At 41.7% G+C, this 23,809-nt stretch overlaps 1 protein-coding gene across 1 annotated transcript; it reads right to left on the bottom strand.

The window, feature by feature from the left end:
• Positions 1-486: 486 nt before the first annotated feature.
• Positions 487-23,549, bottom strand: ube2a (ubiquitin-conjugating enzyme E2A (RAD6 homolog)). Its single transcript, XM_043705090.2, has 6 exons — positions 23,396-23,549; positions 23,100-23,180; positions 22,656-22,681; positions 17,396-17,485; positions 12,670-12,758; positions 487-1,610 (listed from the first exon to the last, which is right to left on the bottom strand). Exons 1-6 carry the CDS (start codon positions 23,437-23,439, stop codon positions 1,482-1,484), a joined length of 459 nt encoding a protein of 152 aa, XP_043561025.1. The 5' UTR covers positions 23,440-23,549; the 3' UTR covers positions 487-1,481.
• Between the last annotated feature and the right edge of the window lie 260 nt (positions 23,550-23,809).

Here is a 23,809-nt window from a genome sequence, read left to right as displayed (position 1 = left end):
AGGCTGTAAATGCAAGTTAATGGCTGAATGATCTGCAATTTAGCCTCGATCCTCTCATTATGCAAGTTTGTAATCTGATGCAAATGATAAAAAATGCTCCCATATCCATAATATTGCAAGTTCCAAATATCTAGTCCAAAGTTAAAAGGGTCTGTTCAGCAATAGTAATTTTCAAACAATGCCTTCACAATGTACTGAAATAATTGCCCTAGAAATAGTTGACAGACTTATGAACTAAGCACCAATGTAACCACTCGTAAGTACAACTATAAACTACCCACTAGATCTGAAATAAAACAGTTTAGACCATGGTACAGCGTGAAGTGAATCTTTGAGATATTTAACTTAAAAAGCAAATAACAGTCTGCTGCTTCAGACTTCCCAAAACCTTTCCAGTTATATTTTACAATTGTGTGCTTCAATTATTAAAATGGAAGCTTGCTGAGCAGTTCAGTAAGCTAATGTCCAGTCACACAAGACACAATATCAAGGTTGCAGTTTTATTTACAAGTAGTGAGAAAATGTACAGTTTCTTACATGGGTTACTATAGTGCAAAGTTATACTGTCACTTCAAAAGACTAATGTGCAGAAAAAAAAAAGTACTTTAGAACATCAGACAATACAAGGTACAGGTCTCTTCCCATATCCCACATCACTGCATTAGGTATCTGAATATACAAGTTTGGTCTAACGTAACTAATGGGATTATTGATGGCTGTAATTCTCGACAAAGTGAAAAGCACTTCATTTAATTAGAGGAAATTAAAACAAAAGCATGCAGCAACAGCTCTCTCACACACGCACACACCTACACTCACAGAGCTACAGAGAACTAGAAACACAGTCACAAGAGTGACCACCCTGCTAAGCTCCAGTACCCCGGACATTTTATCAAAAAGTTCAAAAATTGCCTTTTTTTTTAAATATATAGACTAGCACCTTCTAGTAAAAGTTCTTCTGGCCAAGAACTAGAGTGCTGGCTTCAGAGAAGAGGCACACATCTGTTACATAAACAGAAGTGACATTGACCCACTGGTAATTTATATTTAAGACTTCACTGTTATGGTGGATTTTGGTTGGGGCAGATCAATGTTCTTCCAACCTTGAAAAATCCATTCACTGGGCTATACACAGAAGCTGCACAAAATATGCAAAGCAAATGACACTGTATCTGTTACAGCGCACCTTTATTCTTTTTTTTAATGTGCCTGATACTGCCCAGACAGACTATGAAAGACCATCACGAAAGGTGGATGACCATAGATGAAAGTCAAATTAAAAATTCCTTGGCAAGTGCCCCAGGTACAGTGCATGCACTTCAACATGTGTTTTGACTCAACGTCCAGGGAAAAAGGCTTCAGACGGGTGGCAGCATTGTAGCAGTTTAGCTTGCAAAATAATGCGATGATGCTAGAACGAGAAGGACTCAAATGCTTAATGATTCTCATGGCCTGACAGTGTTCGTAGGCACTAGACAGGGTCAACAGTCCCGCCAACTCTGTTCCACTATTGCAGATACCCGCTTTTCATATTCCCGTTTGTTCTCCTGGTACAGCTGTGCAGCCTGACTGTTCGCTGGACTATTCGGATTTGGCTCATCCAGTAAAGACTATAGAGAAACAAAAGAGGAGATTTAACAACAGCAAAACAATCGTGTAATTACACACAAAATATTCAGTTTCCTTTTGAAGTAGAAGCACTAAGACGATCTACCTTTGAATGCATTTACCATTCCCCCCATTAAGTTCTCAACCTCAATATACAAATAAATTAGTCATTGATATCAAATGGAAACAGTAGTACAAGATAATCTGGCACCATAAACAGTCACGTTGGACTTGCAGTGGGCAACACTGCGGAACACAAGTGAATTTCAATACACATACAGGAAATAAACAGGCTACAATGCAAAGGTAGATTCAATCATCATCAGAACGAGACGCTCATGAACTAAGTGGCCATCTTGCAGCAATAAACACAAAAGCCATTCCTCATCCACCACTCAGACACGTCCATTTACCACTGGGCAGTGGCACCACCCCTCACCCCCCCAGTGGAGGGCTCTCTACACAGGAGTCCTCCCCCTTTCTCAGGATCTGGGGTGGAGGGTGCTGTACGCAGCAGTCCCCTGCAACTGCAAATTGCACTGGTTCAATGGACTTCCGGCCCAACTGCTTGTTCTGTGGTGCTGTGGAGTCCATAGACCATGTACATATGGGTGTGGGTGCTTGCTCTCCATTTTTAGTTTTCTGGAAAACCTTCTGTTTTTGGTTGCACTTCAGTCCTGATCTTTGGGCACGTGGTGTGGAGGGGGGAGGGTAGGTCAGAGGACCTCAGCATGGGTCTGCTCCTGGGCCTGGCCAAACTGGCCATAAACAGGTCTAGGTAACAGGCAAAGGAGGGGGCTGTTATGGCCGACTGCCTGCCCCTCTTCCATGCCCGGGTGTCCCTCAAGAAGGAGCATGCTACGTCTACCAACACCCTTGAGGTTTTCAGGGAGAGGTGGGCGTCGCAGTGAGTGGAGTACTTTATTTCCCCCCCACCTCTATTTTGATTTAATCCCTGCCCCCCCCCCTTCACTGTTTGATCACACAGCATTGCCCTTTGATGTGAAGTGTACTGCTCGTCTTTGACCACTAGTGTTTCCTTTCTTCCTAGTGGTGGAAAATGAATAAAGATTTATACAGCTGTTGTCTTTTACTGTGTCTCACACCTGCACACACACATGGATGCTGGGGAAAATAATAAGCACTACTGCTGTTAGGTGGTAGTGTGGGAAAACAAAAAAAAAGGAAAAATATAACCAGGAGATTTAGAATCTCCTCAGTTGAGGGGACTGACTCTGTCACAGTGTTCCTGCTACTGTTGCTTTAAAAGAGGAAAAAAAAACAAAAGCCATTGGCTCCAACTTGGGTTTGCATCAGATGAACCATACCTGACAAATCCCCACTAATCCAATCAATAGTTCAGCTTGACATTTCAATCAATCAGAACATTTGCTCAGACCGAATGCCCTTTGCTTGGCAGTGGAGTGCAGTTCAGTTAGCCACTTGCTTCTGTTCATTATCAAACTGGAAGTGAACTTCAGGAGGAGGGGAAAGTAAAAGTGATAACTGACATCAACTGCTGATGCAAATGAAGCATGTTCACTTGAGTAAACCAACAGACATTAAAAAAACCTCCAAAATGAAGGTAAATCAGAATCAGAACATCCATATATCCGGACAGATTTCAGGTTGACTTAGGGTTCAGGGGTTTTCAGATTTGTATCAGTGGCCCACCTAAACAGATTATCTGTATTCATATCTACAAAGTAGGAATAGTTTGATTATCCTTAAAATAGAATTGAAACAAGCAGGAACAGATTGAGTTGGGCAAGTGAGGAGTATGTTAAGTTCTTTTGAGAAAGCGAATTGTTTGTATTTAACATTTCAGCGAAGTTTACTATTTAAATTCTAAATTTAACCCAGAATTGTACAAACTGTCCACTAGAAAGCAGATGAAATCAGATAATTAAAGGAAGCTAGCTTAAACTTTATTTTTAATCTGAGGTGGAGCTAGTTCCTTTAGATTCAGAGCATATAAAACAGGACCTCAGTACAACTTAGCACAGAATGCTCGAGTTGAGCGAATGAGAATTTTAGAAGAGGGAAGGGGGTGCCATTTTGCTTTCACTATGCATCGGTTCTGACTCCACCACAAGAGGGAAAAGCCAACTCTGTTGAGTATCTTGTAAAGAGAGTTAATGTGAATTCTATTCATAAGATTTTGAGCTGTAGAGGAACTAGTAACAAGGTTAATAGAAACAAATAATTTCATCAAATTAATTATTTTCCTTTTAAGTAGTTAATTAATACAAAGTTTGGGTGAAGATTTGTAGCTCGGGTGCTCGTTGTTGTGGTTCTGTTCGCCGAGCTGGAAATTTTTGTTGCCAACGTTTTGTCCCCTGTCTAGGTGACATCCTCAGTGCTTGGGAGCCTCCTGTGAAGCGCTTCTGTGGTGTTTCCTCCGGCATTTGTAGTGGCCGGTATATTGGGTCCAGGTCGATGTGTTTCGACCTGGACCCAATATACCGGCCACTACAGCGGACAGCTGAAACTGACAACCGGAAGCGGCAGGGACAGGCCACTATAAATGCCGGAGGAAACACCACAGAAGCGCTTCACAGGAGGCTCCCAAGCACTGAGGATGTCACCTAGACAGGGGACGAAACGTTTGCAACAAAAATTTCCAACTCGGCGAAGAGAACCACAACAGTTAATTAATACATTAAAGACAATAGGAGAAGTGATGTATCATGGCTACAGCACACAGGAGATCCTAGATGTGAGAGTGATCGGGCAAACGTGTCTGCTGCATGTATTTACAACTCAAAGAACTTTGGCTTACTGTCACTGAGCTGGAGGCTGCATTGTAGACAGTGCAGCACATTAGGCAGGGGAAAAGGTTACTTGGATATTTCATACCAGAAGAAAGTCTCACTTGTCAGCAAAGGGTCTTCTGATTTAATCAATGTGGAAAGACAGGAAAGAATTAGTAGGCAAGGGGAAGGAGCAAGAGCTTCAGCCTTTGCAATGATCTGGACGAGAATAAAAGGAGGTGGTGTGCTGCAGGATGGATAACTTTACTGACCATGACACGGGTGAAAGAGCCATGAGGCAGGGGTAAGTGCACACAAACAAATATTCTGGCAGTCAGGGAAAGTACAGTGAGGGGGAATTCACACTTCTTTGCAAACAGAAATCAAAGGGTCAAGCCAAAATAGGAAGGTGGGAAATGGTATGAGAAATGACAGAAAAGGAATAGTCAGGATGAATCCAAGTCACTAAGTCAGTCAACATAAGGCAAGAGGGCGCAAAAATAATGAAAAGGTCATAGCTAAATGCTCTGTATCTGAATGCACATAGCATTCAAAACAAAACAAAGGAAATGATAGTGCTAACAGAAATAAACAATTATGACCTGATAGCTTTTAAAAAGAAATTGCTGCAGGTAGCGAGATTGGGACCAGAATATTAAAAAGGTACATGACATTTAGGAAGGACTGGAAGCGAGGACAAGGAGACGTAGCTCTATTAATTAGTGATGGTATTAGCATAATAGAGAGAGGGAGAGAGAAAACTAAGTTTAGGAAAGCAGGATGTATAAATCTGATTGGAGTAGAAATTATAATGGCAAGACATCCCTTGTGGAAGTGGTACACAATCTACCTAACAGTAACCACACAGTAGGATACAGTATTTAAAATAAAAATGGAGCATGTCAGAAAGATAGTTACAAGCGTAAGGTACTATAGACTAAAAAAAAAATCAGATAGGCTACTTGAGGAATTCCTAGAACATTTTCAGTATAGTTTCTTAGAAAAGCAGGTTCTAGAGCCAGATAGAAAGCATGTGATACCAAGACTGGTATGCTGCACTGAGAAAGGAATTAATGACTGCATAATGAAGATGTACCTAGGTGACAGCAAATGTTATTGAATGACCAAATTCTAAATTCAGTTTGAAGGAGAATTATTAAGTTAAAGCATAGTCTATAGAGATGCAATGACAGACTTAAGATATTTCAGAATACACATGATAGATGAATTCAAACAAGTAAAACTCCAATGTGAGGACTCACCATCTGTTATTTGCTTAAAATGTTTAAGACAGTATCAAACCTAAAGATGGCTGGTAGGTTAGATTAGAAATATAAAATCAAACTATAAAAAGGTGGATTGTTTGGTTGTCAAGCTGCAGGCTTACAAATTCCTGGGTTCTGATGGACTTCATCTTATGGCCTTAAAAGAAACAGCCAATAAGATAGTTGATATGTTGAATTCAATTCTTCAAAATTCCCTAAACTCTTAGTGACAGATCTATTAAATTAGAAAACAGCAAATTGCTTATTCAAAAAGGCAAACTATGTAACAAGGAAAAATTCAAATCAGGTAGTCATATGTTCTGTGAAGGGGAAAAAATGATGTTTGGCCAACTTATGAGTTGTCTGACAGTAAAATGCAGTGAATAGAGGAGAACCAGTGGATGCACTATAGTTATATTTCAGTGAAGGCATTTGACAAGGTGCCACATCCAAGGGTTTTGTGGAAAACAAAAGCTCTTGGTATGGATAGTAACATTGATTAGCATAGAAGCAAAGTGGTTAGCTAACAGGAAATAGTACGCATAAACAGATATGTTTCTAGCTGGCAAGATAGAAAGAGTGGTGTGCCATAGGAATCAGTGCCAGAACCTCAAAACGTTACAACATAGAGGCAAGTACTGAAGATATGGTTGCTAAATTTGCCAATGAAACAAAAATAAGCAGGAATGTAAGTTGTAAAGAGAACACCACACATTTTATTATGCCAGTGGGCAAAGATCACACAAATGGAATGTATAGTTTGGGAAAATATGAAGTTGGGAATTTTGGTAGGAGGAATGCAAAAGAAGTGTATTATCTAAATGGAGAGAGATTGCAAAGCTCCAAGATAGAGAGATCTCTGTGCCTAGTCATGAATCATAAATATTAGTACATAGGCACTAGAAACTAGAAAAGCCAACTTATGGGAAGGGAAATTGAATATAAAAGTAGGCAGATTGTGCTTCATTTATAAAAGGCATTAGTGAGGCCACATCTGGAGTACTGAGTACAGTATTGGTGTCCTTATTTAAGGAAGGATGTAAATTCACTGTAAACAGTTCAGAGGTTTACTAGATTAACATCAAGAGTGAGCAGATTTTAATGAGGAAAAGTTAAACAGACTAAGCTTGTATCTACTGGCATTTAGAAGAGTAAAGGGCAACTTGACAAAAATAAAAAAGTTTGAGGGGTTCTGACAAGGTGGATGTGGAAAGGAAGTTTCCCCCTTGTGGGAAAATCTAGAGCTTAGGGGCACTTTGAAAGTTACCCATTTAAGAGAGAGGAGATGACTACTTTCCAAGTTTCTCAATTCTTTGGAATGCTTTCTCAAATGGCAGCAGAAGCAGACTCCTCAGAGGTAGATGGATTTTTGATAAGCAAGTGGAATGAAAGGTGTTGGGGTTGGGAGGCAGGTGGTGTAATCTGACCTTATTGAATGGTGGAACAGGATCAAGGGACAGAGTGACCTACTCCCAATTCATATGCAGCTGACAAACATTAGGAGTTATCGACTGGCTGGGAGCCAGGTGGCAAGATGAATTCTCACTCAAGCCTGGGGTCAGCCAAGACTGACTGGATAAAAATCTGTATTTATGAAGGATTCTTCTGAAAGAAAGATTGAGAAGTCTCATTCCTAGAAGGCTTAGCTTGCAACATGAAAAATTGTCTTTAACTCAGTACCAACTACCATTTAGATACCAGTCCTCCTGTTGCTGGGAGGAAAAGTATTATATCTATGCCACCCTTTTCAAAAGGAAGGTTTGAGATATACCAAAGTGCTTTCTGCTCTGCCCAGCATGACTGGGTACAACATAACCAATCTGGATTAATATACTTGGCAGAAATACAATATTGTTTCACTACTGTACAAACATCCATCAGCTCACAAAGAATAAATTCTTTGCTATAGAAAGTACACAGGATTTCATTCAACTCATCACACTTGCACTAGATTTTACACTGTGGTTATCTATTCTTACCCTATTTCCCTAGTTTTTCCTCTATCCCTTAATATTGTGCTGAGCCGCTGGTGAAAACAATTAAGTTGAAGTCTTAACTTGCCAGCCTTCCTGCAAACAAGCCAACCATTGACTTCAAATCCCACCCTAGAACTTAAGCACATAATTGAGGTCAACAAATCAGTGAAACTGAACGAGTGCTGCATTATTAAAATGGCAATCTTTCAGAAGAGCTGTTAAACTAAGGCCACTGTCTGCACAGTAGATGATCCCACTGCAATAGTACAAGAAAACCAGAATTTCTTCACTAATCATAGGCAACTGTCCTCTATCACTATTATGGGACATGTTCATTGTTTAATTATCTTTTGGATATAATCATGCATGACAACATTTTGTGACATTTTAGGTAGTGAATCCAAAATCTTTTTTTCCTGAAGTTGGTTTGCTTTGTGTTCGAGGTCTCACATAGAACAGGTTTCTGACAAAGATCACAGACCAAGGTGCCTCTATATGGTGGCAAACACAAAAATTAAGTTTCCAATAGTGGTTCTCCCCATATTGGAACCTCATTCATTTATTTCATTAATATCAAGATTCAAAGAAAATGAACCAAATTTCTCAATGGCACAAAAACATATCTTTGGAAATTGCAGAATGCATACTTTAAATAGTTTCATGGAATGTGGGCAAGGCTAGTATATGTTACCCATCCCTAACTGCCCTTGAACTGAGTGGTTTGTTCGGCCATTTCAGGGGTAGTTAAGAGTCAACCACATTGCTGCAGACTCAGGTGGACCAGACCAGGTAAGAATAACAATTGCCTTCCTTAAAAAGGCATTAATGAAAAGATTTTGTGTCTTTAAACAACTAAGTTTCGAAGTCACCATTCCAGAGACCGGATTTATATTACAGATTTATTATTCAAATTTAAGTTACAATAGCTGTGATGGAATTATGAATCCATGTGACCCAAAATTCTCAAGTATAGTCCAACAAAATTATTACCATGCTGTCTTTCCTAACTACTTTGGCTGTGTCAAAATAGACTTTTCAAACGTCTTATGATCACACTTTCAATCAAGCCAACATAAAATTCCCAAATTGCTCCAAAAAATTACTTCCCCTGCAAGTTTCACCTTTCCAAAAATAAGCCAGCCATCACAAATATAGAAAATAATTTTTAAAATTATTTTATTCCAGAGAAGTGTAACTCAAATGTTGAGATTCCCTGCTATGGGTCTGCCATCTGAAAATAATCTGAACTCTCAAAAACAGCTACAGAAGTGTCCTTCTCCTGGTTCAACATGATAGCTGGCAAATCCATGAACATTGGAAGAGGGCAGACATATGGAATGGGATGTCATTCTTAATTGAAAATTTAGCAGCAACAGAAGTACAAGGTTTGTATTCACTGTAGTTTAGAATTGGGGAGGGATCTTGATGTAGAATTTTGATGGGGCTGGACAGTTTAATTGCAAAAGGGATGTTGCCTCTCACTTAGGGCAGTTAAGAGCAAGGTATCTCAGGATGCTGGGTAGGGTAATTAAGATGAAGAGAAATTTCTTCATTTGGAGGGTGGTGAACTTGTGGAATTCTCTACTCCAAGGCTGTGGAAGAGTTGAGTGAGATCAACCATGATATTGAACGCCAGCATAAGCGTGTTGGGCTGAATGGTGTTTTGCCCCAAATTCCTTTGTTTCTTTGAGAAGTCACCTCCTACATACTCAATTCTATAAAATTGAACAGTAAAATACTTCAACTGCTGACAGCATATTATTGCTGTTTTCATTTCTTGCTCCAAATTGAAAAGCTTAAGGGCACATTCCCGGATTGTCTAGTTCGGAACGACAGTGTACAGTATAACACAATCCACAAGAGGCCAGGTTTAACATCACTGTGCAAATTTGAATCAGCTGAATTGACATTGTGAAAAGCAACTCAGGTCACATTTAAGAATAGAGTCAATGGGGGTCAAAGGCAAGAGTGATAAAAGGATAATAGAAGCAGGGTGCGTGTGCAGGGCTATACCTGCTGGCTGTAGGAAAGATGCACAGACAGATTGAGCTGGACACGGTGGTAACATATTGTAATTTATAGGTGGATGTTCCGCCTTACCTCAGTTTATAAATAGCGAGAAGACAGCCAGCTAAGGCTCTTCCAGTCAATGTCCAACAGGTTTAGTGAACATCGGGTGATGTGAAACCCAGAGTTCTAATTGCTTAGCTTCAGTCATTTCAGAGAAATTGTGAGAAGGCCACTGGAGTCAGAGTCTACGATTGTTGTGGAGCAATTTAGTCAGAATTAGCCTCTCTTTATAACTCAAACCCTCCAATCCCAGCAACATCCTGCTAAATCTTTTCTGAAACCTGTCCAATTTAATAATATCCTCCCTGGAGCAGGGTGACAGTAACTGTACACAGTACTCCAGAAGTGGTCTCGCCATCATCCTGTACAACCTCAACATGATGCCCCAACTCCTATACTCAACAGTCTGAGAAATTAAGGCAAGTGTCCTTAACCACCCCATCTACCTGCGATGCACATTTTAAAGAACTATGCACCTGAACCCCAAGGTTTCTGTTTGACATTATCCAGGGCCCTACCATTATCTATGAGTCCTGCCCTTGTATGTTTACCAAAATGCAACACCTCACATTTATCCAAATTAAACTCCCTCTGCTGGCAAATTTTGAAAATTTATTCTGTATTCGAAGATCAAATATTCAAAAATAGCAAATAATGACAATTACCCTTGGGAACTCCAAGGATGAGTTGACAAGGGCCATTAGGCCACTTGAGAAGAGTGAAACTCCCGAAGGTGATCAGTTTACCAGCAGTGTAGTAGTCAGCTGTTAATCCACACAGACCTGCTGGAAGTGCACGAAGGTACACATTTGGCCAATACATAACAGAATCCACAAGGAAAGGATCATCACACTCATCTGCAAGTGGAAGGAGGGGACGAAATTCAAAATTGGTAGCCCAATTCACTGCTTAATATGGACTACAAGATATTGTAAAGGATCCCGTGCTGAGGAGCTAGTGGTCAACTGACCAAACATGCATTATACTGATCAGAAAGATCCAACCATGCCTCGGGTAGTGGGAGGCCATGTGTAGTACAAGGAAAGTGGATGTATGCCCCATCATTTTGCCTTTTAGCAGAATACTGCACGCTGACACGATAGCTTTGCTGTCCAAAAGTTGCTTTGGGGAGAAAATCCACAATTGTACCCAACTGCCCCACATCAGCATCAGTGTTTAAAATCAACTCGTGTGAATCTGAAAGCTTTCTGACGAAAACTGAAGTCAGGCATGGGTGCCCCATCCCATTCAGGTGGTGCCACTACATCGTTTGCCGAGTCAGTCGGGAAAGATGCAGACACACTCAGGGGTGTCCAATGCCTTCCGACAAACAGCAGGATTAGAGGAGACATTTAGACTGGAGAGATGGACCTAGTCACATTTAATTGGACTGTGCCACTCCACCCAGCCCCCTCAATAATCTATGTTACAATCTCACGTGTCAATGAAATTACTTCTTGTGCTAAACTAAGCCTCAACTTGTTCGACCTTCTTCAATACAATAATTGCTTCATCCCAGGAATCAGCCAAGTGAACTTTCAGAGCTGCTTCTAATGCAATTATAATTATTGCTGAAGCCATGAGATCTGAACTGTACACAATACTCCAGAATGTGATCTCATCACCTCCCTATACAAATACAGCAAACATTTAGCTTCACGGTCACATCCCCTCACAATCAACATTCTATTGGCCCCTCGCAATTCCTGGATACTAGCTTTTGCTGATTTGTTCTCAGATACCCAGATCCCTCTGTACTGAAGAGTTTTATAAGAACACATTTGAAGAAGTGTTTCTTTTATGCTCCCTGTCAAACTGGGTAAGTTACATCTTCCCACATTAGTCCATCTGCCAATATTTTGTCCTCAGTCTATTTACTTTCCTTTGCACACTCCCTATCTACATTTTATAACTTACTCTCCTACCCAGAGAATTCAAACAGGACCAATGCTCCCTTTAGTTTTTTTTTATTCAAACTTCACTCATGGGACGTGAGGTCACTGGCTTGCCAGCATTTATTGCCTAGTTGCCCTTGGAGAAGGTGATGGTGAGCTGAACTTCTTGACCAGTTTCAGTCCATGTGCTGTAAGTAGACCCACGATGCCTTCAGGGAGGGGATTTTCTAGGATTTTAACCCAGTAACAATAAAGGATCAGTGATATCCTTCCAGGTCAGGATAATGAGTGGCTTAGAGGGGAACTTTCAGGAATAGTAACTTGTCCTTATTAAATATAGGTGTATAAATTCTTAACCACAGATTTATCCATTTCCAGTTACCATTAGTTTCTCAAGTTGTGCAATCTTCTGATCGTTCAGAAATATTTGAAGAATTGGACACTTTCCTTTCAACTTGATTTTATCCTAGATTCCCTTAATTAACCACAGGCAGCAGACACATCTATAATCCTACAGCCTCTCTCTCTTATTGGAATGTATCCGTGTTGAGCTTGATGAAATATCTCCTTTAAATGTCTACCGCTGCATATCCACCGACCTTTAACCTCATCTCCCAGTCAGTTTTAGCACAGTGTTACAAACTAAATTAAACAATTGCTCAGTTTTGCTTTTTAAGGATTGTCAATGTTGAAATGTAATGCCAAACATTACATACTTTATGAGTAAAGCACATTTTTGGAACATCAAAATTGCCATTTGATCGCGATACCCAAGGGTTGCCAAAACCTGTAGGGCCACATCTCATCAAGTTAGAGAAAAAAGTTTCTCTTTTCAAAAACAGAGTTACAACATGCATTTGTTTCTGCAATTTCGAAACACATTAAGTTCCAGTCTGAACTGGGACAGTGTGCTGGCGCAGAGGCAAATACATCCTAACAAGGCAAAAAGTAGTGTTGCTGGTGGGGGAGGGAATAAAGAATTTTCTGCACTTCAAAATGGTGAACTACAGACTGCTGAAAGATTGGCAGAAGACTTCTCCACAGTGTCAGTCAAGTAGGAAGAGTAAAGGGTCATATTCAACAGGATACATAGTATACTTACCTGTATAGATGTTAAGATTGAAGACACGTCATATGTTGGACTCCAGCGATTCTGCAGTATATCCAAACATATACTGCCATCTGCATAGACTACAGAATAAAAAATAAAATAAATACTCCATGGTAATGGATTCAGTCTCATTTAAACTATGGAAATTCAAGTTTTGCTTAGACAGCTAATATTTTGGATATATGAAGAAGTTTTTGAAATTAAGCCACATACTGAAAAACACCTTCATTTAATAAAATAACAGCACTGAACTCAGCAGCATTTCTGGCCAACATGAGATACAGTTGAAACTCTAATCTGAATGACAACATTCCCTTTACTACACATTAAAGTGCAAAAGTGTATTTTGGCAACAGAACTGAAGGCAGCAAAACACATCTGTCTTTCAAAGTAGTTTGTCCATGGAGACTAGAATTTCACGAGCTGAGAAGTTCATGTCACTGCTGAAAACACTTCAGCCTTTGAACCTGATCGCTAAGTTAAGCAGCATTCCAACAGTCTGACACAAGTGAAAGAATTACAAGTATCAGGTCTCAATAAAGATGACGAGATATTGTGGGTCTTTCTAATTTAGGAAAGCAAAGCTGGCACATAGGTATGATCAAAAATCACCCATCACAAATGCAAAAACGATCACTTTCACAGTCCCTTCTGAAATGGTACATTTTAAAAAATATGGTCACAACAACATATTTTTGGCAACATTTTTAATTTGCTCGATTGTCGCTGACAGAACATTCAGTACGGATGAAATTAACACAATGAGTTGGCTAGAAGCTGAATTACAGATGCTGAGGTCATTGTTCCATACAGTTCATTTTAGACTTTAGAACTGCTTTCAGAGAAATTTCAAGAGACATTTCTTTCCACCAATTTGTCACTATTTCCCAGCTAACCAGATTGGCCAGCTAGAGGCAAACTTGGTTAGAGACAAAAAAAACTGCAGATGTTGGAATCCAAAAGTAGCCAGGCAGGAGGCTGGAAGAACACAGCAAGCCAGGCAGCATCAGGTGGCGGGGTAGTCAACGTTTCTGGTGTAACTCTTCTTCAGTGGCAAACAACAGAGGCTTGAAAACCTGAAGAGACAGGCTGCAGTCTTCAAGATGAAGCTCTTGCTGAAATGCTCATTTTCATTGCAACTGGAGGGACTAGGTCTCAAGCTAATAATCTTCACAACCTAAATATAAACTATTTGAGTCAAAGGAGAACTGTACCATTCTGCCCATCAAGTCAGCTCTACTCACTCCCATATTCTTCAATATTTTATATTCAATGACTTGGCCTCCAAAACCTTATGATACAGAATCCCAGAAAGTTCTCAACCCCTCGAGCAAAGAAATTTCACAACTCCATCCAAAATGGCTTACCCCAATTCCAGAGTGAGACACTCCTCCTTCTAGACTCCCCCCAATCCCTGCACATCACAATAGGGGGAACATCATACCTGCATTGTTTTGTTTAGTCCTGTCAACATTTTGCCTATTTCAATAAAATCCCCACTCATTCCTCTAAATAAAGTGGATATAGGCCCAGTCAGACTCAATCTCCTCCTATAATCCTACCATCCCAGGAAACAGTCTTGTGAACCTTCACAGTACTTCTGAGGTAAATATATCCTTACTTAAGAGATCAAGACTGAGTGGATATCAAAGAACGTTCCCTCAGAGTACAATGGGATCTTGATCAGGTGGGCCAATGGGCTGAGGAGTGCTAGTTGGAGTTTAAGTTAGATAAGGTGCTGCATAATGGAAAGGCAAATCAGGGCAGGATTTATACATTTAATGGTAAGATCCTGGGGAGCACTGGTGAACAAAAAGACCTTGGAGTGCAGGTTCCTTGAAAGTGGAGTCCCAGGTAAATAAGATAGTGAAGTCGGTGTTTGGTATGCTTTCCTTTATTGGTCAAAGCATGGAGTATAGAAATTGGGAGGTCATATTGCAGCTGTACAGGACATTGGTTAGGCTACTTTGGAATAGTGTGTGAGATGTGGTCTCCCTCCTAAAGGAAGGATATTGTGAAACTTGGAAGGGTTCAGAAAAGATTTACAAGCATGTTGCCAGGGTTGGTGGATTTGAGCTCTAGAGAGGTTGAATAGGCTGGGGTGGTTTTCCTTGAAGCATCAGAGGCTGAGGGCTGACCTGATAGAAGTTTGTAAAGAGGGGCATGGATAGGTAAAATAGAGTCAGATGTACAGCATGGAAAGAGACCCTTCGGCCCAACTCATCCACGCCGACCAGATATCCCAAACCCACCTGCCAGCACCTGGCCCATATCCCTCCAAACCCTCACCATTCACATACGCATCCAGATAACTCTTACATGTTGCAATCGTACGAGACTCCACCACTTCCTCTGGCAGCTCATTCCATACACGTACCACCCTCTGTGTGGAAAGACTGCCCCTCCGGTCTCTCATATCTTTTCCCTCTCACCCTAAACCCAAGCCCTCTAGTTCTGGACTCCCCCACCCCAGGGAAGAGACTGTCTCTATTTAACCTATCTATGCCCCTCATTATTTTATAAACCTCAATAAGGTCACCCCATAGCCTCCAACACTCCAGGGAAAAACAGCCCCAGCCTATTCAACCTCTCCCTATAGCTCAAATCCTCCAACCCTGGCAACATCCTTGTAAATCTTTTCTGAACCCTTTCAAGTTTCAAATATCCTTCCGATAGGAAAGAGACCAGAATTGCACGCAATATTCCAAGTGGCCTAACCAATGTCCTGTACAGCCGCAACATGACCTCCCAACTCCTGTACTCAATACTCTGACCAATAAAGGAAAGCATACCAAAAGCCTTCTTCACTATCCTATCTACCTGTGACTCCACTTATGAACCTGCACTCCAAGGTCTGTTTGTGCAGCAACACTCCCTAGGACCTTACCATTAAGTCCTGCTAAGATTTGCTTTCCCAAAATACAGCACCTCACTTATCTGAATTAAACTCCATCTGCCACTTCTCAGCCCACTGGCCCATCTGATCTAGATCCCACTGTAATCAGAGGTAACCTTCTTCACTGTCTACTCCATCTCCAATTTTGCTGTCATCAGCAAACTTACTAACTGTACTTATGCTCGCATCCAAATAATTTATATAAATGATGAAAAGTAGTAGACTCAGCACTGATTCTTGTAGCACACCACTGGTCACAGGCCTGCAGTCTGAAAAACAACCTCCCACCACTAGCCTCTGTCTTCTACCTTTGAGCCAGTTCTGAATCCAAATGGCTATTTCTCACTGTATTCCATGAGATCTAACTTTGCTAACTAGTCACCCATGGGGAACCTTATTGAATGCCATACTGAAGTCCATATAGATCACATCCATTGCTCTGCCCTCATCAATCCTCTTACTTCTTCAAAACAAACATTCAATTCACTTTATAAGACATTATTTCCAATGCACAAAGCCATGCTGACTATCCCTAATCAGTCCTTGCCTTTCCAAATACATGTACATCCTGTCCCTCAGGATTCCCTCCAACAAATGCCCCCCCACTGACATCAGGCTCATGGGCTATAGTTCCCTGGCTTGTCAATACCTTCTTACTTAAACAGTGGCATCACGTTAGCCAACCAAAAGAGCCAAGGTCTTTTCCCTGTGGTGGGGAGTCCCAAACTAGAGGGCACAGGTTATGACGAGAGAGGAAAGATTTAAAAGGGACCTAAGTGGCAACTTTTCCACAGAGGGTGGTGTCTGTATGGAATGACTTACAGGAAGTGGTGAGGGCTGGTACAATTCCACATTGAATAAGCATCTGGACAGGTGTATGAGTTAGGAAGGGTTGGGGGGGATACAGGCCAAGTGCTGGCAAATGGGACGAGATTAGATTAGGATATCTCGTCGGCATGAACGAGTTGAAATGGTGTCTGCTTCCACACTGTACATCTCTATGCCTGTATGATCACAATATGGCAGGTGTGGTCGCGAAGGCCTGATGGAGTAAGGATTCTTGACTTCTGAACCTAAATTAAGGACGAAAGGTCTCTTCCTGTTCTTGGCCAGTCTTAATCCACCTGTTGTGGAGTAGTCCAACACAAAACTTATGCCAGAGGAAATCTAGCATGGGAAATAGGAAGGATGTCTCACAGGTACAATACAGAAGGGTATTACACCTGAGAGAAGTTCTATTCTACATTTAGCCTAAAAAGTGACCACAGATACAGCTTTCTACAAAGAAGTAAGCCATTCTCTAGCATGAGCATTCTGTTAGCGATTCTAATGTTCAAAATGCACATTTAGAACATGACTACTTGTATTTATTTTCTCCAAATGTAATACTAGAATACATGGCAGCAGGGACATGATCAAAGCTCGGTTCTGTTAGGCTGGACGTATCAGAATAGACGATGTTCCATTGTTTAAGCAAGTGTGCTGGAGAAATGGCAACTCACAGAGGAAAACAGGAGACTGTGGCACTTCAACATCACAGAGAAGATCCTCTCAAATGAAAGCAGTCTCTCAGGAAAACGGGAAGGAAGAATGTGGACACAAGAATGGGTGCCAATGTGGACACAAGACTCAGGGTAAGGAGACAATAACAGAAATGAGCAAAACTGCCCCAATGGTCATGAAGCTGATGGCAGATAATACCAGGTATAAGGTCGCATCCATCTACCATGAGCTTGGTTTATCAATTACTATTATTCATGAGACACCCACAATTCAGCCACAATTATATTTCAACAGACATAAATATTTTTATTTACATACCATTTGGGTGAAACATTTTTGAAACAAATCTAACTGTGGGAGGCTTGTTTGGGTATTCTTCTGTGAATTCTATCGTGAGCTTAAAAGTACCTGGAACGATAAGGAGAGAGAGAGAGAGACAGGATTCAATCACGGATGTTAAATGGAGGAAGAATTGGTAGCTATACATAACTAAGAATTCTGCAGTTTCCAAAGTTAATCCTCCATGATGCAACAGGGTCTTGGATCTCAATACATACAAAAAGATTCACTAAGGGCACCTGCATATTCCAGTAAACAAGCAGCCCACTGGCTCCTGCCTCTATAGGATGGGCTATACTTTCTCCCTGTTTGCATGAGTGAGGACCGCAGATGCTGAAGATCAGAGTTGAGAGTCTGGTGCCGGAAAAGCACCAGCAGGTCAGGCAGCATCGGAGGAGCAGGAGATTCGACGTTTTGGGCAAGAATTCTTCAACAGGAATGAGGCTTGCGAGCCAAGGCGGGGTGGGGAAGAGGGAAGAGGAGAAGGTAGCTGAGAGAGTGATAAGTGGCTACAGGTGGGGGTGAAGGTTATAGATCAGAGGCGAGGCTGGAGCAGATGGGTGGGAAGGAAGATGGACAAATAGGACAGGTATTGAGGGTGGTGCCGAGTTGGAAGATTGGAACTGGGAATTATTTTGTGGGGGGGGGGGGGCGGTTTATGGTGGTGGTGGTGAGGAGGAAACTGTTGAAATCCACATTGGTGCTCTGTGTGGTTGGAGGGTCCCAAGGCAGAAGATGTGGCATTCTTTCTCCAGGGGTCGGGTGGTGAGGGTGTAGCGATGGAGGCGGTCCAGAACTTGCATGTCCTTGTCGGAGTTGGGGGAGGAGTTGAACTGTTCAGCCACAGAGCGGTGGGGTTGGTTGGTGCGGGCGTCCTGGAGATGTTCTCCGAAGTGCACCGCAAGTAGGTATCCCGTCTCTTCCCCCCCCCCCCACTTCCGCCCAAGGCCCCAGAGGAACCTTCCACATCAGTTTTACCTCCACTTCCACATGTCATTTACTGTATATGTTGCTCCCAACGCGATCTCCTCTACAATGCAGAGACAGGATGCCTACTTGCATTTCTCCTCCACACTACTTTATCCCAGTTCCAACCTTCCAACTCAGCACCGCCCTCATGAACTGTCCTACCTGTCCATCTTCCTTCCCACCTATCTGCTCCACCCACCTCTGACTTATCACCATTAACCCCACCTCCATCTACCTATCACATTGTCAGCTGCCTTCTCCCCCTCAGCTCACAAGCCTCTTCCTGAAGGGCTCTTGCCCAAAACATCGATTCTCCTGCTCCTCGGATGCTGCCTGACCGGCCACGTTTTTCCAGCACGCCACTATTCTCATGTAACTGGAAATAAAACCTCTCCAAGGAAGTTGCCAGGTTGGAGGATTTGATCAATAGGGAGTCCTCAACAAGCTGGGGCGGTTTTCCCTGGAGCGTCGGAGGCTGTGGGGTGACCTTATAGAGGTTTACAGAATTATAAAGGGGTATGGATAGGGTAAATAGACAAAGTATTTTCCCTGGGGTGGGGGGAGTCCTATCAGAAGGATGTTGTGAAATTGAAAGCGTTCAGGAAAGATTTACTAGGATTCTGCCAGGGTTGGAGGATTTGAGTTATAGGGAGAGGCTGAATAGGCTGGGGCAATTTTCCCTGAAGCATCCGGGGCTGAGAGGTGACCTTTTGGAGGTTTATAAAATTATAAGGGGCATGGATAGGATAAACAGACAAGGTCTTGTCCTTGGGATGGGCAAGTCCAGAACTAGAGGACATAGGTTTAGGGTGAGAGGGGAAAGATATAAAAGGGACCTAAGGGGCAACTTTTTCACACAGAGAGTGGTACGTGTATGGAAAGAGCTGCCAGAGGACGTGGTGGAGGCTAGTACAATTGCAACATTTTAGAGGCATTTGGATGGGCATATGAACAGGAAGGATTTGGAGGGCCAGGTGTTGGCAGGTGGGACTAGATAGAGTTGGGATATCTGGTTGGCATGGACGGGTTGGACCGAAGGGTCTGTTTCCATGCTGTACATCTCTATGACTCTCATTTCAGTTTAGAAATTACAATTTAGTTAGTTAGTGCCAGTTTTAATAATCTGAAATAACCAAACCAGATTCAGCCTACAAACTAATGGAATAAAATATAAGCAATAAAAAATTACCCAGCCCATGGACCACTGATGCAAAGCCACTATCTTAATCCCATGTTGAGCTAACTGACCTTGACACCTCTGAGTAACAGTCTATCAGCTAGAAACCTTACACAGTGCTTCTCTCTCTCTCTCCAGAAATACTGCCAGAATTGTGGGGTTTCTTCAGCACTCTATTTCAGATCTGCAGCATCTGCTGTATTTTGCTTTAGGTGATTATAACACCACGCTGACTTGAAACTGTGTTGGTATTCCTTTACTGTCAACAGGATCAAAATGCTGAAACTCCCTAACAGCACTGCTGGTGTTCCTGCACCAGATGGAATAAAGCAGTTCAAAGTAGCAGCTCTCTACCACCTTCTAAAAGGGCAATTCAGGATTGGTATCAAAAACAAGGCCGACCATTTTAACCCACATCCCCTAAAGATGTTAGTGAAAAATAAAAATCAGGGCTGAATTCAGACTTCTTGGCTGGGAGTGGGAGAAGACAAAGCCAAAATATAATCCACCGCTCTCTACCATGATATCTGTTTAGTGACTGTGCTGAAAAGGTATCTCTTTGCTCGCTGGGCACAGTTGGAAATCTGACTCAATAATAACACCTCCTATTCAAATGGCTGGCCAATATTCACAGCAGTCATAAACAAAGTGGAATGATTTTGCCAGCAACTGCTCTTTGGTAAGAATCAAACTTGAGGAATAAGAAAAAAAACTTCCTGCCTCCCAGCTAGTAATACACAGAATCTTACAGCCCAGAAGGAAGCCAGTTCTTCATATGTCAGCTCTTAAGAAAATGTTTACAATTGGCATCATACAGAGACATGCATATAATTAACAGTAGTACCATAAGACATAGGAGCAAATGAAGCTGATCTAATTATCCTCAACTCGGTTTTCCTGCTTTTCATCATAACTCTCAATTGCCTTAATAATTAAAAATCTCTCCCCACAGGTTGATAAAACGTTAAAAAAAGTGAAACCAAGCATTGGGATTCACAGAGAACAACTGAAATGCAGGAAATCCATGGTAAACTAGAAAAACCTCTGCTGGAACACACTTGGAGGAACAGGGCATTATTCCGGTCTGTGTTATAAAGACGACTTTCAAACAGTGGCTATAATTACAAAAAAAAACTTGACAGAACTGAGAAATAACAACTGTCTGGAAAGACTGAATATGCTGCCCAGAAAATAGAAAACTGAGAGGCAAGCGTTAAAAGGTAATGAAAAGATGCAGTGGGGTAGACGTGAAGTAAACTTCTACATTTACTTAAAGAACAAAAATTAATAGACAGAGATAAGACAGTCATTAATAAAGTATGTACCATAATAACGTGAAACTCAATACCATAATAAGTTACCGAAACAAAAAAATAAAACAGATGCACTCAAGAGGAAGGTGGATGAGCATAAAGGGAAAAAAAAAAGAGTACAGATGCACGTCAATAAAGTTAGATAAAAACAGGAGTGCGCTGGCAAACAGAGTATAAATACAAGCAGGAGCCAGTCTGTTTACATGTTGTGGAATTTCTGTAAGTAATACCTCACCCCTGCTTCCCAACAAGTTGTCATCTTTCACATGCATATCCAATTTAATAATATGGCTCAGGAGTCAACTGCAATAACTTCTCTTTCAGCCCTGCTCCTAACTCTGTTGTCTACTGACCATTTGGCTGCAGCATAGTGAAATAATGAATTCTGTTAACCCTTATTGACTTGTTCACCAGCAAAGAGGATGCATGCAACTGTCAAAAATGAAGCATGGCTACTTCCAATTCCACACAGCCTGTGGAAAAGGTCCAGAGGGAAAAATTTTGATTCCCTCTTATCTTTCTCAACTATTCAGAATGGCATAACCGAGACCCAGAGCTCATCACTGCTGATGTGAGCCCGGCTTCCATCAAACTGTGGCACAACATATACAATATGCAAGTGGCCCATCATAAAAATTCAGAACAGTTAACAGTATTCTAGTCAACTGTATTTTCAAGCTTTAGAAATATTCATTTTGATTTATAAGAACTCCAATATATTGACATCCGAAATCCAGTCTGAAAATTTACACCATTTGTTCTGTTCATAAATGGAGACCCAAAGGTCACTGCAAATAGAATACAGTAGTTCATTCCCATTTTCCAGCTCCTCACTTCTAACTTTAGAGTTAGAACAAAAATTTACAAACTCTCAGCTGAATTTAAATTTGCAAAGACTGTATTCAGTTGCTGTTTGAGCACACTTACATATTGTACATAGCAACCCTCAAGCTGAGTCTTCAAATGCACAACGTCCTACATCACAGCACACATCTCTATCAAGTTACATTTACAGAATCCTACAAATACAGGATTATACTTCACTGACACCAATCATTTTAGTCCAGTTTGGTCAACATGAGCTGCACATCCAAATTACAATCAAAAGAGCTTCACTGCTATTTGTTTTTGCTTCTACATGGTATTCTGCTCCAAGGCTGTGTTCCTGTCAAATTACAAGGACGTAGGTGAGCAATGAGGTACCACAAACTACATCCCAAATTTCCTTCTCTAAACATAGAGATAGTAAGAAAGTAAAAGCCTGAATCTGTCACCCAACTGAAGAAATGTAGCTACTTTACAATATTCCCATACTCTGCAACACACACACACACACAATCAATTTGTTCTAAAATACACTTAACCTTGCAAGAAAACTGCTTCCTGGATGACAACCACCCAAACCAGGAAGTTGCTATACTCAAACTCTTAATTTAGTGTTAAAGACTGGCTTTGTTTGAAAACACAGGAGTGATCTGCATTTGAGTTTAGAAAATCAACAAGAGTCATCACTTCCACAAACAGGAAATATGGCTGTTGCAAAACACAAATACGCACTTATTACCACTGTCCGAACATTATTCCCCCCCCCCCACTGTACATTATTCCATTGAATTATATTTGCTCACTACCAAAATATAAGCACAAGTCTGGCTATCTTTTTTAAATAGTCCCGTTGCCTTCACACACACACGGGCAAAAAAAAAGTTATTTCACTGGATTTCAGGACAATGTTGTATTCATCAAGCAAACCACTCATTTCTTCAACATGTTGACTTACCATCTTCAAAAGGGGTTCCCTCTGGCCTGCATGGAATGGGGGGGGGGGGGGGGTCAAGGAAAGAGAAAATAACATTATAAAGTGTGTAATAATCCTTCAAATCAATACTTTAAAAAGTCGATCTAACACACGGGGATGTACTAATTAAACAGGTACAGTAGTTTCCCCACAGATCCTGTACCGCCCTGTTTTGAAATGGATAAACAAATGTGTGCAAATAAAAAGTGTTTTAGAACAAGTCTACAAACCACCGCCACAGCAGCTTAGTAACACCACTACACGAAGTTGGGAAGTATTTGCTGGGCCAGGCGTTGACCGACATAGCTGGGCAAGAGGTGGGGGAAAGGGAGAGACAGCGAGGGAAAAAAAAAGAGAATCTATCCCCCAGATCTCAACTCCTCCGGGATGGGGGATAAAGAGAGAAAGGAATCAGTCCTCACTCACCCAAATATCACTGCATTCCACACCATGATGTTGTTTTCCGAGGGCGCTCCACTCACACCGGCTGGAGGATCCTCTTGCAACCTGAAATCGGGGGTGGGGAGGAAGAGAGGAGAAGGAGGGCGGTTTAAACATGAACAGCTAAAGCGAACACATCTCCCTCGATCCGAGCCAGCGGGCCCACTGCGTTTCCATATTTAAAAGTCAAAGCAGCGCCATGTTAAATGAGAGAGGAAGAAGGGAGGGTGGAGGACGAAAGAGAAAAAGAAATTCCTACCCCAGCCCAGCCACCTTCCTACCTTTTAAAGTCCCTCATTAGACGCCTCCGAGCTGGAGTGGACATCTCTGCCGCGGTTTGTGGGTTAATAAAGGGACATAAAGAGCGGAAGGAACGCAGCGGCTTTTTGCAACACTCGCCGCCGACACGTATCAAAGAATATTGTTACTGAACGTTCGATCCGGCTCTCTGAACGTTCCATGGACAATCCCATTACCAGCGCAGGGGAGGAATAAAAGGAGGCGGAGGACACCTGACATTTATTTCATCCCATCCGACAAACGACCCTGACAAAACTAATATTCACCTTCAAATCGAACCCTCTCGAGTTTCTTCCCATTGCTGAGGGAGACTGGCCGTCACCTTATTGCGAAGTTGCCTCCGTCAATGACACGCTTATCCCACACTCCACACGCGCCAACAGATTGCAATGGTA

Source organism: Chiloscyllium plagiosum, unplaced genomic scaffold, assembly GCF_037043375.1.
Source record: "Chiloscyllium plagiosum isolate Xiang-an unplaced genomic scaffold, Cpla_swu_hap1 HiC_scaffold_11, whole genome shotgun sequence".
Classification (NCBI taxonomy): Eukaryota; Metazoa; Chordata; class Chondrichthyes; order Orectolobiformes; family Hemiscylliidae; genus Chiloscyllium; species Chiloscyllium plagiosum.
The sequence above is the reverse complement of the archived record's forward strand: the minus strand, read 5'-3'. Positions and strand labels throughout refer to the sequence as shown.